We start from the raw sequence: 18,539 nt of genomic DNA on the forward strand, positions 1-18,539 counted from the left end.
CTTTATATCATTAAGATATACACAAGAGGGAAATGTTCTAATGGCCGTCAGGAGTTCTGTTGCTTCTGCATATGTTTAAACAGATTTAAAAGCGAATGGACAGAATTAGTGATACTAGTGCTGATGAATAGTGACTATTCATCAGCACTATGAATATATCTGAAGAAATGCAAGGAGCAGCAATTGGACGTCTGTGTAAAAGAGAATGAAGTGAACTCGTGAGATGTCACTAATATCCTGACTGCTCTTCTGTACAGAATCAAGGATTTTTAGAGAGATGTTACAGCACCAAATGTGAGAACAGTATTCAACGTCTGAATAGATCTGCGATTTTTATAGAATTGTTAAGAAGCAAAGAAATACCTTGAGTTAAAGAACAAATCTAATTTTCTTGGATACTGAAAATCAATATTTGTAATGTGTTTTCTTCACACACACACGCGCGCGCGCACGCACGCACACACACAAACTGCTTCTGTCACACCAGAATAGCACATTGGCAATGTAATACGATTATTCGCTTGAGCTGATTTGGAAGCTCCTAAATTTAGAGTCACCATTAAGTTCGCACTAACCATGTAATGTATGTACCAAAATACGCTTAATTTCACTCTATGATGTTGAACGTAACTTTGCAAACATCATTCATAATATATGCTGGAAGAAAGAGAGGGAAGGATATGAAAAACTCGATATCTCTATGGAATATGGAATACCATGATGCATCTGAAAGCATTTCATCCACTCCATTCCACAATGAAATGTTTCTTTTTCTTCTCTCTGATAATTGCATGTATTCTCAGACCAGTATCATTACTTTGCAAAAGAAAAATTCTTCCAGTTTAATTTAATTACATTTTTTTTTGAGTCTTCATTACAAAAAATATGATAAAATTTCTATGTAGATATAATTGCAGCTATTTGGGAGATATTAACTGATTAACTTAGATGATTTAGCCTCGCTATTGCTCAAATGTGTCAACCTGTTTATTAAAAAATGAACGAATAAATTATTTATTTATTTCATTAATAATCACGATTATTAACGAATTAAATAATTTACTTTTAATTTACACTCTTAAATTTTTTTAAATAAATGGGATGGACAGATTTGTGCAAAATTAAACATGCTAAAGCAGCACGGTATGTAATATGTTAATACTTCCCAAATGTGGAGGCGGGACCCAGAGGCTACTAGCCTCTTCTAGCCGATGATGGCACCGTATTCCGAAGTAAATTTACTTAGCTTGATTCATTTCATGAGTATTATCATACTTAAGTTTTGTTACCTGTTACTCTTGTTATCCATTTCATTTATTGCTACCACACTCACTTGATTATTATAGACCAATCAACATAAAACTTGCTCCTATCAGAGGATTACATTGCTAAGCATATAGGTCTGGACCGAGAGGTCAGAGCACAGTCAATTTTCACTGTAGTCGAGCACATCGGTGATCGCTAAATTATTATTATTATTATTATTATTATAAACCTCCATGGAGTCAAAGATTCGTCGAGGGAGGTCCAGGGTCGCACGCGCGCGCGCACACACACACACACACACACACACACACACACACACACACACACACACCTCACCTTAAATATGTTCACTGTCTCTGCGCTCACCACGCTCTCGGGCAATGCATTCCAATTACTCACCACTCTCCATGCAAAAAAAACCTGCTCCTCACCCCCCCCCTTCCTCACACTCTCCTTATACAGCTTCCAGGGATGACCTCTTGTTCTCTCCCAACCTTCACCCATTCTATGGAAAACCTCCCCGACATTAATCTGGTAATAATCTCTTAACAGCTTATATGTTTCGATCATATCGCTTCTCCTCCTTCTATCAATCTGTCTTCATACTCAACATTCCAGAGACCAGAAACCACCTTAGTCAATCGTCTCTGAACCTTTTCGAATATATCTTCATCTTTTTTGAAACCAGGTGGCCAAATCTGTGCATAGTAATACATATGTGGCCTGATCAAAGCCTTATACAAGGGAACCATAACATCCTTACTTCTACAAGTCAGTTAAATAATACATTAAGCTGATAATGAGCTGTAAACGATATAATAAAAATAGTTTATAAATTGAAATTTGAGTAGATAAAAATTCAGTTTCCTACAAGAATTTATATCGCTTGGGAACTTTTGTAAAAAGAAAAACTGCAACTCAACATAAGCTTTTAAACCTTACAAAGCTAGACTTCGAAACTAACGCAGCTGAAGAACTAGATAAAGATGAAATAATCAATTTGGGAGTGAAATTATGTTAACTTACATTTAAATTGTTAGTTAATTTTTATGATTTTAATCTCAATTATAAAATAAAAACAAGAAAAGCCTTTCATATATAAGTATTAAAACATCAGTGAAAGCCCTAAAAATTGAGTAAAAAGCCAATGACATTCATGTCATCTCATCTCATCCACTTGATAATGGGTTGAGTCCACTAAGAAAAAAGGTCCTCCACTTATCGCGATCTTTAGCCATCTCACTCATGACTCTATAGCTGGGTAGATGGGAATGTTCTTTCAGCAACTTTATCCAAGTACTTCTTAGTCTGCCTCTAGGTCTTTTTCTTCCTATATATCCATTCAGAGCTAAATATGGGAGTCTATGAGGGGCCATTCTCTGAATATGACCAAACCATCTCAGTTGATGCTTAATGATTGTGTCTATTATATTATCTGGGAAGTTTAAATCTTTTCTGACTTGATCATTAGTCTTGTGTTCCATCCAGTGGGTGTTATTAATTTTTCTGAGGCATTTCATTTCAAATGCTTGAAGTTTCTTGATTGGTTGTTGAATTAATCTCCAAGCTTCTGAAGCATAAGTAGCCGTTGGGATAATAATTGTTTTATATAATTTTAATTTGACTCGTTGGGATTTTTCATTATAAAAAGGGATACTCGAAACAAAAATAGGCAAAAAAGCCATAAAAATTAATAAACTTTCGGATATAATTTTCATCTATGTTTTATAACCTTTTAATTTTTTATTTATTAACTTAAAAACTTAAATGCTTATTTTTTTGGAAATTTACTTTGAGATTTAATTTCGGGTAGGCCCTAACCATGCTGTGCGTGTGATCGCATGGGGCTTGAATACAGTCATTGAGTTTTAGCTGCAAGAAATGATCAGCTTATAGAGGATACGAAGGTTCAATATATTCATTAGTATAAAACTGAATGAAGTATTTAGTATTGAATCTGATGTTTTAAATATATCTACTAACTCATTTTATTTCCTAAAGGGAATTAAAAAGAAATTAAATAAAATGGAAAGGTAAGACCGTTTGGTCCTTACTTTCGAAGATTGAGGGAAGCAACCTCCACTTTTAGTCATCACAGATAGCTGATCAAAAGCTATTAATGATTTTAATAGGCATCCAGGACCAGATGGTGACAGCAGGCGTCACCATCTCGTCATCCCTGACCTGAACACCATATATTATTGTGTACAGTTTGTAAGTTGTCCGGTTCATTTTCTTGAGGGATTGTGACATTAAAAACCCGAGTTTCAGGGAGAAAATCTTTAGTGTCAAAGTTCACCTAACTTGGAAACCGGTCGAAGAAAGGCTTAAAAAAAGTTCCTCTATTTCGCAACTACTGTAGAATCGAACTTATAACAGTTTTCTTTGGGCGGCCTATTCCTATAGAAGCAAATGCCATTTCACAGGGCCGCAGAGACACTCGCTATAAATACTCATATATTATTATTATTTTATTCACACTGTCCAAACACAGCGAAAACACCAGATATTAATCATGGCAATGTAAGTGATGATACAGTTCAGTTCAGATTCTACTCAAAAATCTAAAAATCCTGTCAGGTACAGTCGCAAAGCATGTACTGTTCCAAGTGATAACGTTTTTGCAATCATATCTTCTGTTTAAATCATGGATAGTGAATTCTTGGAAACAATTTGACAATTTGATGACAGTTGTTTATTATTATTATTATTATTATTATTATTATTATTATTATTATTATTATTAAGAAAACATCTTCATGGAATCGCAGGATTTATTATCTCGAGATCCATCATACAATGCCTACCTTACTTCATTATCTGTTAGTGAACTTCCAAACCACAGCTCACTCACCCCAAACCTTTTTTTTCTTCTCATTCTCGTGGTTTATCTAATTTCAATGTTTCTGTCGCATCCCTACTTTTCTGCGTGCCTGTCAAAATCATCAATTCTTCCAATTCATGAAGACATCCCATCCCTAGAAATAAACAGGCTAAAGTCAAGGCACCCTCCAATCTTAACAGCAAAACATCTTGCAGAGACAAGTTTCAACATGAAGGAAAAGTGGAAAGATTCCTTCAACAGCGATCTTCCATGAATTAGTGGACCCAACACAGATACCTTCGGGTTTTGACCTACCTCGGAATACTTGGTCTGCCCTTAACCGAATCCACACCAACCATGGCAGATGTGCAGACCACCTTTACAAATGAGGCATGATTGCCTCACCCAGGTGCGACTGTGAATTACTCCACCAGAAAATTAATCATATTACAGCAGAATGTGTCCAACGTGCATACAGTGGAAACCTGTCAGACTTCATCCATGCTACACACCAAGTGCAGTCGACTGGATAATTAACCTAGACATTCAGTTGTAGCCTATTCTTGATTCATGAGTGTCTCTTTTATGACTGTATTATGTCTTATTATTGTACATATGCCTATTACAATGTCCATATATATTAAAGATTAATGTAATGCAACTTTTCATGTGGGAGCCATACGCTAAATAAATAAATAAAATAAATAAATTCTCATTTTCATTTTAAGACTTTTAAGTTAATTTTAAGTTAATTTAACTTAAAAATTTTAAGTTAATTTTTCCTCTTTTCACCGTATCGCCTTCTTCCTAAAACCATGCGATCAAGCCTGCGCAGTAGTCCACACCGTTCCTAACTCTTCAGTAATAAATAAATAAATAAATAAATAAATAAAAATTAATAATGCTTTAACTTAAAAAAAAAATAAAAAATAGTGCTTCCGTACAGCATTTAGATGAGGGATGCGATATCTTCGGTTCGATAGGACCTGGGTTCGATTCTCATGACAAAGAAGCTTCTCATGAGCTTTTCAAATTAATCAAATTATCCAGCTTCATTCGGGAGGTGTGGCAGGGTTTTTCCTTCCAGATAACAGTAAACCTGCTGTAAAGAGAGAGAGAGAGAACACGCGCATTAACAAACAAAAATACGTTTGTTGTGTGCAGAGTGGAATGTCCTCCAGCGATGATTCTTGGAACCTGAGGTGCCTCTTAATACAATAAAGATAGTGACAGTTTTTTTTTTTTTTTTTAAATCTTACAGTTTGTTCAGAGAAGAATGTGATACACATGCAATATTATAGAATTATTCTATTATAGTATATTATAGATAAATATTATAGAATGCACATGTTGTAAAGCATTATTTCATATAAATTTATTTAAACATAATAATTCTAATTAATGTACTCTTTTGCTAAATGATTTTTATTATTACGAAAATGTAACAGAGTGGGAGGAGACTGAAGAAATGTAAACAATAATATGCAAAACATCCTGAGATTACTGCAATTCTTCTCCCTTCTTGTGAAATTTCCCTAGATTTGAATTTAGTTGGAGAACTACAATAAAGAGATATCAGAGATATCCTATACTAATAATGGTCGAAGTTAACCGACGAGCTTTCAGTTACTGTTTATTGATGGGGAAAAGCTGCAGTTTGCGAAAGAGTGTGGGCGCTTGAGCATAAGAGGGATTTTGGACCAAGCTGGCGAGGGTACATATGTTTAGAAATATTGGCGGATCATTTGAAAACGTGAAGGACACTTTTGCACGGAGTAAAGTTAAAACCCGATGGAATTTTGTATTTTATCTGTTATACTGATAAGAATATGTAAGAATAGGGAGCAATTTAAAATGGTAAGAAAATCGAAAAAAGAGCTTGTTCATTTACCTATAATTCCTCCAAGATAACTGAAGAACCATTCAGCCACAGATCATCATAGGGTGAAGATGGGCATTACAAACTTTCATTTCATTAAAATACTACGTCATACTTTTTTTTTTTTTTTTTTGCCGAAAAGTGAGCCACAATAATTATAATCTGAAAATGTTCTGTCAGAATTCGAGTTATATCCGAGAGGGTAAGTTATAATCCTTTAAGAGCAGTGTTGTGTTTTATTTGCATGAAATATGTTTCTCAGTTTTGAAATTATTATCGATAATAAATTTAATTTTGTGTGTGTGTGTGTGTGTGTGTGTGTGTGTGTGTGTGTGTGTGTGTGTGTGTGTGTGTGTGTGTGTGTGTGTGTGTGTGTGTGTGCGTGCGCGTGCGCGTGCGTGCGTGCGTGCGTGCGTGTGTGTGTGTGTGTGTGTGTGTGTGTGTGTGTGTGCGTGCGCGTGCGTGCGTGCGTGTGCGCGTGCGTGCGTGCGTGCGTGTGTGTGTGTGTGTGTGTGTGTGTGTGTGTGTGTGTGTGTGTGTGTGTGTGTGTGTGTGTGTGTGTGTGTGTGTGTGTGTGTGTGTGTGTGTGTGTGTGTCTTTTGCAAAGGCAACATAACATTAATATTAATACTGAATTTGAATATCTGTAGACCGCAATTTTTCAGATAATGAACAAAAACTGTTCCAAAGAATAAAATAACGCAGGTAGACAACACCAACGTCCTTTGGCAAAAAATGAGCATACCTATATACTAGCATAGTTCGTGACATGTCAGCACGGTCAGGAAGGAGAGAAAGAGGTATGCAGGCAGAAGTGAGATTCAGTGAGTTTATAGTTGTGAGCTGACTGCCACATTTCAACTCAGATGAAGCGAATTCTGTATAGGGAGCATTTCGGACAAACGATAGTTACGGAAATATCTCTGTGACGGCAGAATAAATCAACGATTGAGAATAATGAGAGAGAATGAATCATTGCCTGGAGTCCATCTTGCTTTCCTTCTTCGAACAGACTCAATGATTCCTTAAAGGACTGTTAATACAAGAAAATTACAATTACAAGAAAAATGTCTTCTAGAAGTTCATAACCTACATGAGATGTTTCGATCACAAAGCGAGATGCTATAGCACATGCCAATGATCTCTGCAAGATCATTAATAGGATTTGTTTTAAAGAATGAGCTTAGCTGTAATTACTTATTTGTTTATCTTTTCTGTGAAACATGTTATTAGTATAATGCATTAACTGGAAATTCGAGAATAGAAGATTCATTATAATAAGTTACAATTATAATAATATCATTTATTATGTTTATTTATTCCAGTACGAAATAAATAAGCATGATAAATGCTATATAATGTCATATAACAAGTAATATAAATTGATAGCAAAATACACATCATACATGATTTTGATATTCATATAATTTTCTACTAATCACTGAAAGCTTTGGTTTGGGAGTTGAAATCGTTTGGGTTTTTTTTTTTTTAGATTAGATAATAATGTGCGAAAAGTTTATTATTTACGAAAAATTCTTTATCATCAGCCCGCAAAAACAGGTTGCTTTATTAAGAAATTAGTAGCCAAGCAACCGCTAATAACAAATGCATATCACAAATGGTTCTTATTGGCAAAAGAAATGAGATTGTTTCAGTATATACCGCTTTTCTTTTATACTAATACTAATGTTTGTTACTACTCATTATTGATTTAACATATTGCGATACAATTTAACAATTTTGGGCTAAGAATTTTATGCATGACTAAACTGATATACAAACATTTATTCCAGAGCATTATTCCAAAACTACTCGTTAAATTATTAAATAAATAGCACATTAGACTCGGAATTGCACGCAATTAAGATTATAAAATGAACATTTATCGTAATTTAATACAATACTTGGTTATTCTGATAATTTTAATTCAAGTCAGGGGTTGAGGATACATTAGTTTGCTTCCACTCATAAAATGTAACGTAATTTAATAAACAATAAAATTTAATAAAAAAATTAATAAACATTTCAACATCAAGACAAAAATGGCTGGATGTTGGACCGGGATCCAGGAAAGCTGTATTCGTCATGCCCTAGAGACATAAGAATCGTATTCTTGTCATCCTTTCTTGATACCCAAAAAGAAAGTTAAAATTTAATAGCACTAAAAGAGAAAGACATCTTAAATATTTCTAGGGATTTCATCAGTCCCTAGAGAAAACATATTAATGTATGGATTTGTTCGTATTAATCGGATAATGTTATCATTAATACTACAGGACGATTTAAATTATAATCTACGATGATTGATGTTCTCTTTTCGTACATTACAGCCAAAGAAAATAAGAGTAAACGCAAGGATCAACAATTGTTTAGCTTTTTTTTTGTTGTTGTTCTATAAATTATTAGGCAAGAAAAAGCGAATTCAAGAAGAAAAAACAGTACATTAACTGTAGATCAGTGCACCATTTTTACATCAATCATGAGCTATTTGAATTTGTGATATAATTTTAGCCACAACAGAAATTTTTTTTGTAAATCCCATTAATCTAAATCCAAAAAAAAAAGGAGTATAACCAGCCTTAACATAAATTTTAAATATTTATCATGTATCACTTTATCCATAGCCAAAATAAAGGTATTATCCAATATGTAAGAACTACACTCACCAAAGCAGAAACGAAACAATTTCTAAGTACATATATTGTCCGTTTCAAGAAGGTTATATTACAGTCCTTCAGGTTTTACATTGTGACAAATATCACACAGAGAAGATTTTGAAAAGTTGGGTTATTGAGAATAAAACTAAAAGTAAATGAGCAACAGAATATGCGCATTTCCGAGTAATCTGTGTGTGCGTGTGTCTGTGTTAAGTGTAGGCACATTTAATAATCATACCTACATTTGATACCTTAGTACTTATATATTTCTCTCGCTCGCTCTAAAGAGATGATATTTTACTTTGGGCACAAATCAATAACGATGGCTTATTTTTTTGGAAAAATACTTCACTTAAGACGTACTCAAATACACCATGCCGACACATCTTGAAAATTAATTGAAATGATTACTCTTTAAAGAGACGGCTTTTAATTAAAAATATCGGCACAATAAAGCGAACTTTTTAAAATTTTATCTGTGCGATATAAAAATATATATATTACCTGACAAGTTTGTGACCAGGTTTAAAAATTCATTCACTATTCTATTTTGGCAACAATTAACATTTCAGTAAAGCATTTACCCGTTGCTGGAATAGCTTAAGTTCATGTTATGTCTGTGTCTTCTAAAGAAGGAGTTCCTGGTAAAACCGGAGAGAGAAAAAAATGCCAGAGGAGTGATAGCCACTTGTAAATAGGTCAGCCACGTTGCAGTCACTTCTAACCACTCCGGTATTCTTTTGATTGCATTTTGATGTTCTAGTGCGTACCAAAAACACACAATAATATAGGGAAACCACATAATAGTAAAAATGACAGTAACGAAAAAACAAAGTTTTGTTAACTTTTCGCTATTTCTTGGCCTGCCATTTCTCCACAGCTCTCTCTCAAAATCAGTTATCCTTTGGTGACTATGTGCATTTCTTCCGATGACCGCTAATGGCGCTGCAGTGACGGAGAGTGACGTTGCAAGCCACCGCTGACGGATAGGGGTTCGAGCGCCCGGCTCAAAAAATGACCAGTCTTCGCTTATAGCAGGTTCGTAAAATACGGGTCGCATTCTGCGCCGGTTACGCATGAAGCAAAACAACCTGCAATACACAAAGAGAGTAAAGAAACTCAACGTCATTAGGCTTAATAACAAACCTAATGTGTCGACATCGTTTTTGTAATAATGGTGAGGGAATGTGCATTGGGCTTCTAGCGGAAGATATTGGTAAGATCCTAATCCGTACACGGCGGGAAAAGCGAAGAGAAATGACATCCCCCACACAATCAGTAGCACTGCTGTACCCAGAAAACCTCGAAATTTTCTTCTGTGAAATGCTTTGTACCTGGTATCAATATAACGGTCTACCGACATGGCAAAAACTGTCAAGGAATTGCCAAAGAGGCAAAATATATTAGTGAAAGCCATTAGTTGACATAGTTCGCTACCATATTTCCACTGCAGACGATGAACCACAGTAACAAAGATTACTGGAAAACACATAAACACACGTATTAAGTCAAGGGATACGAACCCTACTATCAGGACGTATGGTGATCTCCGGAGACGAAGATTCCTTCCGAAGGCGTAGATGACGAGGGCGTTTCCCGCACTGCCGAAAGCGATAATCACGCCAAGAGATACGAACTTGAAGAGCGTTAAATTTCCCGTTAGAACTGGAGAGTCCATGGCTACGTCTCGAACAGTTCCGCCTTCCTCCGCCATGTTAACGACTTATCCTCCACCTCTTCCTCTCCCCCTCTCTCCGTTCGTTCTCTCTCCCTCTCTTTGTCTAGATGCCAGGGTTACAGTAAGGCCAAAGCGTCAATCTGGTCGATGCGGCAGACGAAACTCTTCGCGCGCGCGCGAAGCTGGTGCTATTGACGTAAGCACTTTCCAAAAATAGCCAGCTTCTGCTGTCATTCACGATGGCTATTTCGGGCTTCCAACTAGTGAATGAGACAGTAATGTATACTGCTGTGGTCACCTAAGCTACCTCTCTCTCTCTCTCTCTCTCTCTCTCTCTCTCTCTCTCTCTCTCTCTCTCTCTCTCTCCCTCATGTGAGCACGTACTAGCCCCCTCCCCCCTTCTCTCTCTCTGTTTTATATTGCTTGACAACCAACTATTAAGTTTTATTACTCATTCGCACAACGACAAAAAAAAAAAAAAAATAATAATAATTTCACTCTTCCATGAGAATTAAGATCTCATTAAGAAGGATTTATAAACAGGAATGATAAGGAAATTAGAGTCAGAAAAATTTGAAAATCGGGACCATGACGCTACTATCTCAGCATCAGGATCACGTAGTCGACTTTTGTTTAAACAAGAAGATTTAGCATTCCAGTAAGCTCTTCTATCTCTCTTTCCTCGATCATGATCGGCTTTCCTTTTCGTAATTCAAGCTTGTTTTTATGAACATTGAGAGGTATTGTGGGGAGGAGGGGATAAAAGACGAAGAAGAAGATGATTAGAATGTTGCTCACTGTTCAGTCTTAACGGATTATCTATTTAATAGGCCAGAAAAGGAAGCCCCATAAGTCATTTGGTTTCGATGATGCCTTTTGATTGCAACGACCTGGGTTCGAATCTCCTCTAGGATCGATAAATCTTCATCATGGCTTTTCATCTGAAGGTGAGTTAGCCGGTCTCATGACGAAAATGGCATGGCTTTTCCTTCCGGATTTTTCATCTCGAAAAACAGGCAAACCGGCAAGAAGAATATGCGCAATATTAGGTGATTAATCACCTAATTCCGTCGGAATTAGATGATTAATGGTTTTGAAAGCCTGCATAGTACTGTGCAGGGTTTGCGCCGTGCTATGCAAACTTTTTCTTTTGTTAAAAACAAACAAACAAACACAAAACATCATGAGTGGTGGCTGAATCATTCGGTCTGACTTTTTAGTCCTTTTGAGTATCATTAAACAATGCTTTTCAAAAGATCAGCTGCGGTTCATCCAACCTCAACACTCCAATGAAATTAATAAAATCTATCCACTTAAACAACTTCCGTTTAAAAAAAAAAAATAAATAATAAATAATAATAATAATAATAATAATAATAATAATACAGTAATTATAAACAGCCTTGAAATTCACACTGTTCTTAGTAAACTGACTTACGCATCACATCATGTATCTAATACATATATTTACAATAGTCGGAACTTTCGACCTTCATCTGTTTGCACACCAGAGAGAGAGAGAAACGGCACATTTCGTTGCTATAACTTAAATGCGAATGCTGTGAAAGAGAGTTTATGAGAGAATGACAGAAGAGCACCTGTATTCTTAATAAAGGAATTAAAAAATAAAATAATTCATCATTTCTTACGAATTTCAAAAAAAATATGGACGAAAATAAGTTTTTATTTAAATTTAAGTGGTTTTTTGAAAAGAAATTAACTTTATTTGCTTTGCATTAAATTTGAATAAAATTATCCCTTTACATGCTTTTAGTAGTAGTCCAATCCAATCAAAAATGGTTTTCAACTAAATCGTTAAAACTTGTCCCGATTTAGAAAAAAGTTTGGGTCCCTAATAAAGCAAGGAGCTCATCTAATGATCTCAAGGTGCTACTGAAATACTTAGAAGGAGCAAGAAAAAATATATATATATATATATATATATATATATATATGTGTGTTAAAGATACCAAGCTATTTTAAACCTAGTTTTACTCCATTTCCCAAGTAAGCAAACAGACAAACAAGTCAAGTTTGCGCCTGCAAGTGTTGCAAGTCTAGCTGACCCTGCACGTAGTGCAAGACCAAATCAACTCATGGTAAAAGTAGAATAAGCTCTGATCACTAATCTTAATATTTACCCCTAATGCAAAGCACATCTCCTGGAGATGTATGATGCTTTGTATTAAAGGCAAGGGGCCCACTACCCAGACCGGTTTCGACCTTTATTGAGGTCTCATCAGTGGGAGCCAGGCTAGAAATATCAAGATTTTAGTAATACAGAGCTTATAAGTATTTTACCAGAACAAGTTACCATAAGGTATTTACCATTAAGAAACCATAAGTTACCATTAAGATATTTCTAGCCTGGCTCCCACTGATGAGACCTCAATAAAGGTCGAAACCGGTCTGGGTAGTGGCCCCTTGCCTTTAATACAAAGCATCATACATCTCCTCCAGGAGATGTGCTTTGCATTATGGGTAAATATTAAGATTAGTGATCACAGCTTATTCTACTCTTACCATGCGTTACCTTGGTCTTGCACTACCTGCAGGGTCAGCTAGACTTGCATTACGTGCAAGAGCAAACTTGATTTATTTGTCTGTTTGCTTACTTGGGAAATGGAATAAAATCAGGTTTAAAATAGCTTGGTATCTTTAACATTTATTATCCCCAAGAAAAAATACTTTCTATATATATATATATTCTTTCTATATACTTTATATATATATATATATATATATATATAACTCTCATTCGCACTAACCACCAGATGCAGCGTAGCTGTTACAATGTCAAATAAGCGAAGTGAAGCTCTGTGGCCATGGTTGCTTCTTGAACCTCTTCGGCGGGGGGGGGCAAATAAGTTTTCATAAGTTATGTAAAAGCTCTTCTATGGGAAGCTTAAAATGGCTTCAAAGGGTGGATGAATGGATTAGCATTTAAAAAATAGCGGATTTAGGAATTAAAACATAAGCATTGATTAACTTGCGGCATTGCTGGTGAGATATTACCAGGAATGCGCAGGTTAATACCGGCCTTCAGTTATACTGAACTCAGTTTCCGTTATTATTATTATTATCATCATCATCATCATCAAACCTCTATGGAGTCAAAAGGTCAAATGTCTCATTTCATAGGTCTGCCTTAAATACAAGTATTCATCGTCTCCGCACTCACCACACTCTCGGGCAACGCATCCTCACCACTTCAATCACTCACCACTCTCCATGCAAAAAATCTGCTCCTCATCCCCTTACTCACACATTCCTTATATAGCTTCCAGGCATGATCTCTTCGACCCCCCCTTCTGCTTTGCTGTTCTCACAATGTTAGTAATGCGTTCCTCGAAAATTTAGTACATTGTCCATAATCACTCCCAGATCTCTCATCTTCTCTACTTCCTCTAATATATTTCCACCAATTATATATTTATATTCCATCTCTGCTTCCCAAATTTTAAAACTTTGCAACCTTAAACTGAAAACCCTACTTACGGACCCATTCAGCCAGCGCATTCAAATCCTCTTCCAAAACCACAACCTTATAGTTCTCACTAACTTATAATTAGAAAATTTATAATGAATTCACTGTGCAACGGTTTACTTAATACACAGAATTATACGAATCAAATATCTAGTCATAAGTGCTCATTTAGACGAATCAGCTTTCGAGCATAATCTTGAAACAAGATTAGTTTCGAGAATACGAGAATTCGACAGATAGTTCTGAGTTAAAATTTAAATCAGTCATAGTCTTTACCGATGTTTGAATATAACTAGAGCAGAAGAAATGTGCCGAAATCTGTAAATATTAGCGAGTGTACCGTGAGCGAAATCGTGGAGCATGGCTAGATTTGAGTCGTATAGAAAATGTAAACATAGAAGAGAGCAAAGAGCAGATGAAGAGGATGAGTTCTTTGTTTTGATTACAGTGTTATTATTATTGGGTATGCTTTGAAAAATTATAAGTGATTAATGACTAATTATATTCCTTTGTTCTATCAAATTCTTATGCATATAACAACTATGAGGCTGGACAATTGGAATGAAATTTAGAACTGGGGATCAGTACTAAAATCTATCGAGTCATCTCCGTAATCATTTAAATATTACATTTGAGTATCAAAAAAGGAAAGGAGGGAAAATTTGAAATACTACTATATTATATGCTGCAGTATTAGTATTAACATAACTTAAGATTGGGATAATAATCTCGAACCTGCCTCTAACCTCTTTTTAATTATTATTATTATTATGCACGACTATGTTGTGATATATTTGTTGAAGCTGACCAGCGGAAACGAAATTAAATGTTACCTCGTACAAACTGCTTCGACTAATGATAATGACGGTCTTGTATTCATATAAGGAGACAAAATGTTTGGTATTACACTTTAGGTATTGTTATGTACACTAAAGAAATTCCACTTGTCTGTCGTTGTGCATGTTATTCTCCCCGCTGCAAGCTGGACTGTTTTCACAAGAAATGTTATATTTTCGATCTTTACTAAGATTAATCAATTTAACAGAACCAATTTTAGTTGGAAAAACAATTCAAAAAGATACAAAATAAATTCACTCTTGTAGGATGGATTGAATATGATGATATTTGATATTTAGAACAGTTACTAATTTTTTTTTCCCTAATAGTTCCAAAGATAGGTATCTCCTCAGTTTTTAATCTCAGATCAATTGAGATGAGATGAGATGCAATTTTTAAACGAAACAAACTTCATGTAATCTTATTTTCCATTTTACATGTTTACACTCCATGCCTTCTCATGACCAAGTAACTTGAGCGCCTGTGTTCTTTGACTATTTTGTCTGTTTTCCGGAAGGAATGCCCTTACTATTTCCGCATGCAATCAGCTACGTTACCTATAGCTGATAATAAAATACAAAAGTAGTCACGATATTGTACCAAAGAGGACCGAGTGAGTGACCGAGCTATTGCGAGCCCCAATAGCTCGGTCACTCACTGAGCTATTGGGGCTCGCAAAACAAAAAAATAAATTAAAATAAAATAAATCCCATAGCGCCTTTTATTTCCAAAAGGAAGTATACAAAGGTTTTCTTTATCCCTAAACAAATTTCTCAAGAAAGGTGGATAGCCAGTCTCCATTCTTCAAGACTTTGGTGATGGTGGCTCAAGCTTACAATGGACCAAGAAGTTTCAAGAGAAAGAGGTGTGTGTGTGTGGGGGGGGGTATGACAGAAAACAAGTGCTGCTCTCGTGGCCTTTAAACTCTAACATTTAATATGGCCTGTAACTGAGATACACGATTAAAATCAGAGTTTCAGAATTAAAAAAAAAAAAGGTATGTATGATTTCCAAAGATCTACTAATTTCGGAACCTGCATGAAAGACTAGACATACACTGCTTGAAAAGAAGTCAACGGACACGATAGTGTGAGTAAAAAACAGCCATGACGCACACCTTAATGTATAACCTTCTTTCGCTTAGATGAGTGCAGCAATCCTATGAGGCATACACTCCACAAGCGTACGATAGTGATCAATGAGAATTTTGCATTCATCCTGTAGTGAATGTAGTGTAATGAAGTCCTGGATTGTTGCGGGACAGATGTCTCTTGACCTCACTCAGCGCTGCAGTTCATCCCACAGATGTTCAATAGGGTTGAGATCTGTGGAGACTAGTCAAGTATGTTGACGTTCATGTTCACAAACCACGCTGTTACAGCAGCGGCCTTATGACACAGTGCATTGTCTTGCTGAAAAAAGAAAACGGTCAATTCCATGGAAAATCCACAAAGTAGGAAAGCATTGCGTTCTCCACAATGTTCAGATACTTTTCGGAGTTCAATGTTTGTGGCGACCACAAACATTGTTCGGGTAATGTGGGGCTTACAAATTGCAGTCCTACCATAGAAACCCATGTTGCGACCCTCGGCTCCGAATTTTTTGGTGCAGATTCGTGTTCTAGTCGATACCCGGAACTCTGCATTCAATGTGTTGGCCGACGAATAGCGGTTTTTATATATTATCTTCCGTAGCACCCTACGGTTACGTTCGGTGAGTGTGGTACTGTGAGTGGCGCTTGCATTTGACTCCCAGCGCTTTCATCTCAGTATGGTGTCACTGATTGTTGACCTGGGAGGGCCCAGTTTGTCAACAATTTGCCAAACAGATAGGTCTTCATCATGGCATCCTATCACAACGCCTCTTTCGAACTCCGTCAGACCCCTTCTCGCAGCCATTCCACCCCGGACACATTTGCTGCACTGACTTGATAGCATCATATTCCTCCAAATTATACCGGCTACAAACACGTGACTTGTTACATTGCACGATGCACCTTGCCCATGGGAATGTCCGTTGACTTCCTTCCAAGCCATGTAATTTCTCGCGTCGATTAGAATCGAACCTATAACTGATCTTTCTTCTATCTAGCATTATGATACAATAACATTACCCCAAGGCTAGGCATGAACAACTTCAGCCTAATCGGACTAAAATTAAGGAATAGTTGCATATGAATTCGGCCCTTTAGGACTAAAATGAAGAGAGGAAGATCGGTTCTAACCAAAGCAATCCGTACATGTTACGTAGTTCCTCCGTTTAAAAAAAAAAAAAAAAAAATTAGTAATCATATCTGAAGTGAAGATAAGTGAAAGAAAGTAAAGAAAAAGTGAAGATACCTTACCATGATTGATAATTTCTAAATAATTTGACCAAAAGTGAGCGCGGGGGAAAGATGGAAAAGAATGGAATGTGTTATAAATACTCTAAGGATATATACAACCTACTTAGACAAGTTATTTGTCGATTTTTTTTTTTTTTTTTTTTAAACGCTGAAGTAAGATGAACGGATATCTCATAAAAATATTTTCACCTCTAGTGCAGTGGCTGAATATGAGGGTTAGGCCGAAGCATTTATGGCTATGAAGCCGAGTGTCTTCCTTACATGCTGAAAAATACTTCCAACAAGCTACCCAAGATACTTTACTTGTCAGTACATCCCTGACATTATAGCAATAATTACTTTTTTATAGGTTGTTCGTTAGCTATATGAACATGGTCCCTGAAATTTAACTCTTTATCCTTTATGTGTGTAGGTGGTTTCTTTATAGTCCTAAGTTTTTTTTTTTTTTTTTTCCTATCTGTTAAGTTCTTATTCTAGCACTTTCGGTATTCAGCAAGAGAGTACTCAAGTACATCTCCCGCCTTCCTCCCATACGTTATTTGATAGTCAAAGGGTGACCGAGTGGTTAGCGCTCTCCAACAAACAGGTCGCGGATTCGAATCCCGCTTCGGGCATGAATGTTTGTGATTGTCTTTAGGCGGGAAATGAATTTCATCATCCTGGGCGAGATCATTTCCCCGCTTACTCGAGACCTGAAGTGGCTTGAAAAAGTTCCATGTTTGGTCTCCAGAACAGGGTTTTCGAACTATGTAAAAAAAATAAATAAATAAAAAATGTAAAACTGATAAAAAAAATGTGGGAACAAATATAGTACATTTGTACCATGGGTGGGCACTCATGATACAAGTGTACTATAGATTTACTAATAACCTTTCCTGGATAACATCCACAAAAAACAAATCAGTTCGAAAATCTTGCCTGCCTGGTTGGCCGAGTGGTTAGCGTATCCATTCTCCACTAAAAAGGCTGCGGTTTCGAATCCTGCCGTGGGTATGGATGTTAATCTATATGAAATTATGATCGGAAATAATGCAAAAAGATCTTTTGATCGGATTTGCCTTTCAAATAGTACCGTTCATCGAAGAATCACTGAAATGGCTGAAAATATAAAACGAACATTGTTATCCGATATACGTAAGAGTCGTTATTATGCGTTGCAGGTAGATGAATCCAACATTACAAATTTTGCAAATCTTCTAGTGTTCGTTAGGTACGAAAAAAATCAAAAAATTCATGACGACCTTTTATATTGCCAACCCTTGCCAGAACATACAACAGGAGAAGAAATATTCAACAGTATAAATACCTTTATGCATCAAAACAAGCTTGATTGGAAAAGTTGTGTTGGAATAAGCAGACGGAGCGAAATCTATGGTCCGATCTAAAAAAAAGGGCTTGTTTCAAGGATTCAAGCTATTGCACCAAATGCAAAGTCGACACACTGCTGCATACATAGGGAGGCTTTGGCTACACATTTGATGTCTACAGACTTAAGAAAAGTTCTTGATGAAGCTGTAAAAATCATAACTTATATTAAAGGCCGTCCTCTAAACGCCAGACTTTTCTC

The 18,539-nt window shown here is 36.1% G+C and overlaps 1 protein-coding gene across 1 annotated transcript; it reads right to left on the reverse strand.

The window, feature by feature from the left end:
• Positions 1–9,206: 9,206 nt before the first annotated feature.
• LOC150108844 (putative G protein-coupled receptor 85) lies at positions 9,207–10,340 on the reverse strand. Its single transcript, XM_090414373.1, has one exon. The coding sequence runs from the start codon at positions 10,338–10,340 to the stop codon at positions 9,207–9,209; it is 1,134 nt and encodes a 377-aa protein (XP_090270499.1).
• Between the last annotated feature and the right edge of the window lie 8,199 nt (positions 10,341–18,539).

The sequence above is a fragment of the Typopeltis vanoorti genome, chromosome 2 (assembly GCF_054136105.1).
Source record: "Typopeltis vanoorti isolate ZY-2024b chromosome 2, IOZ_Tvanoo_1.0, whole genome shotgun sequence".
NCBI lineage: Eukaryota > Metazoa > Arthropoda > Arachnida > Uropygi > Thelyphonidae > Typopeltis > Typopeltis vanoorti.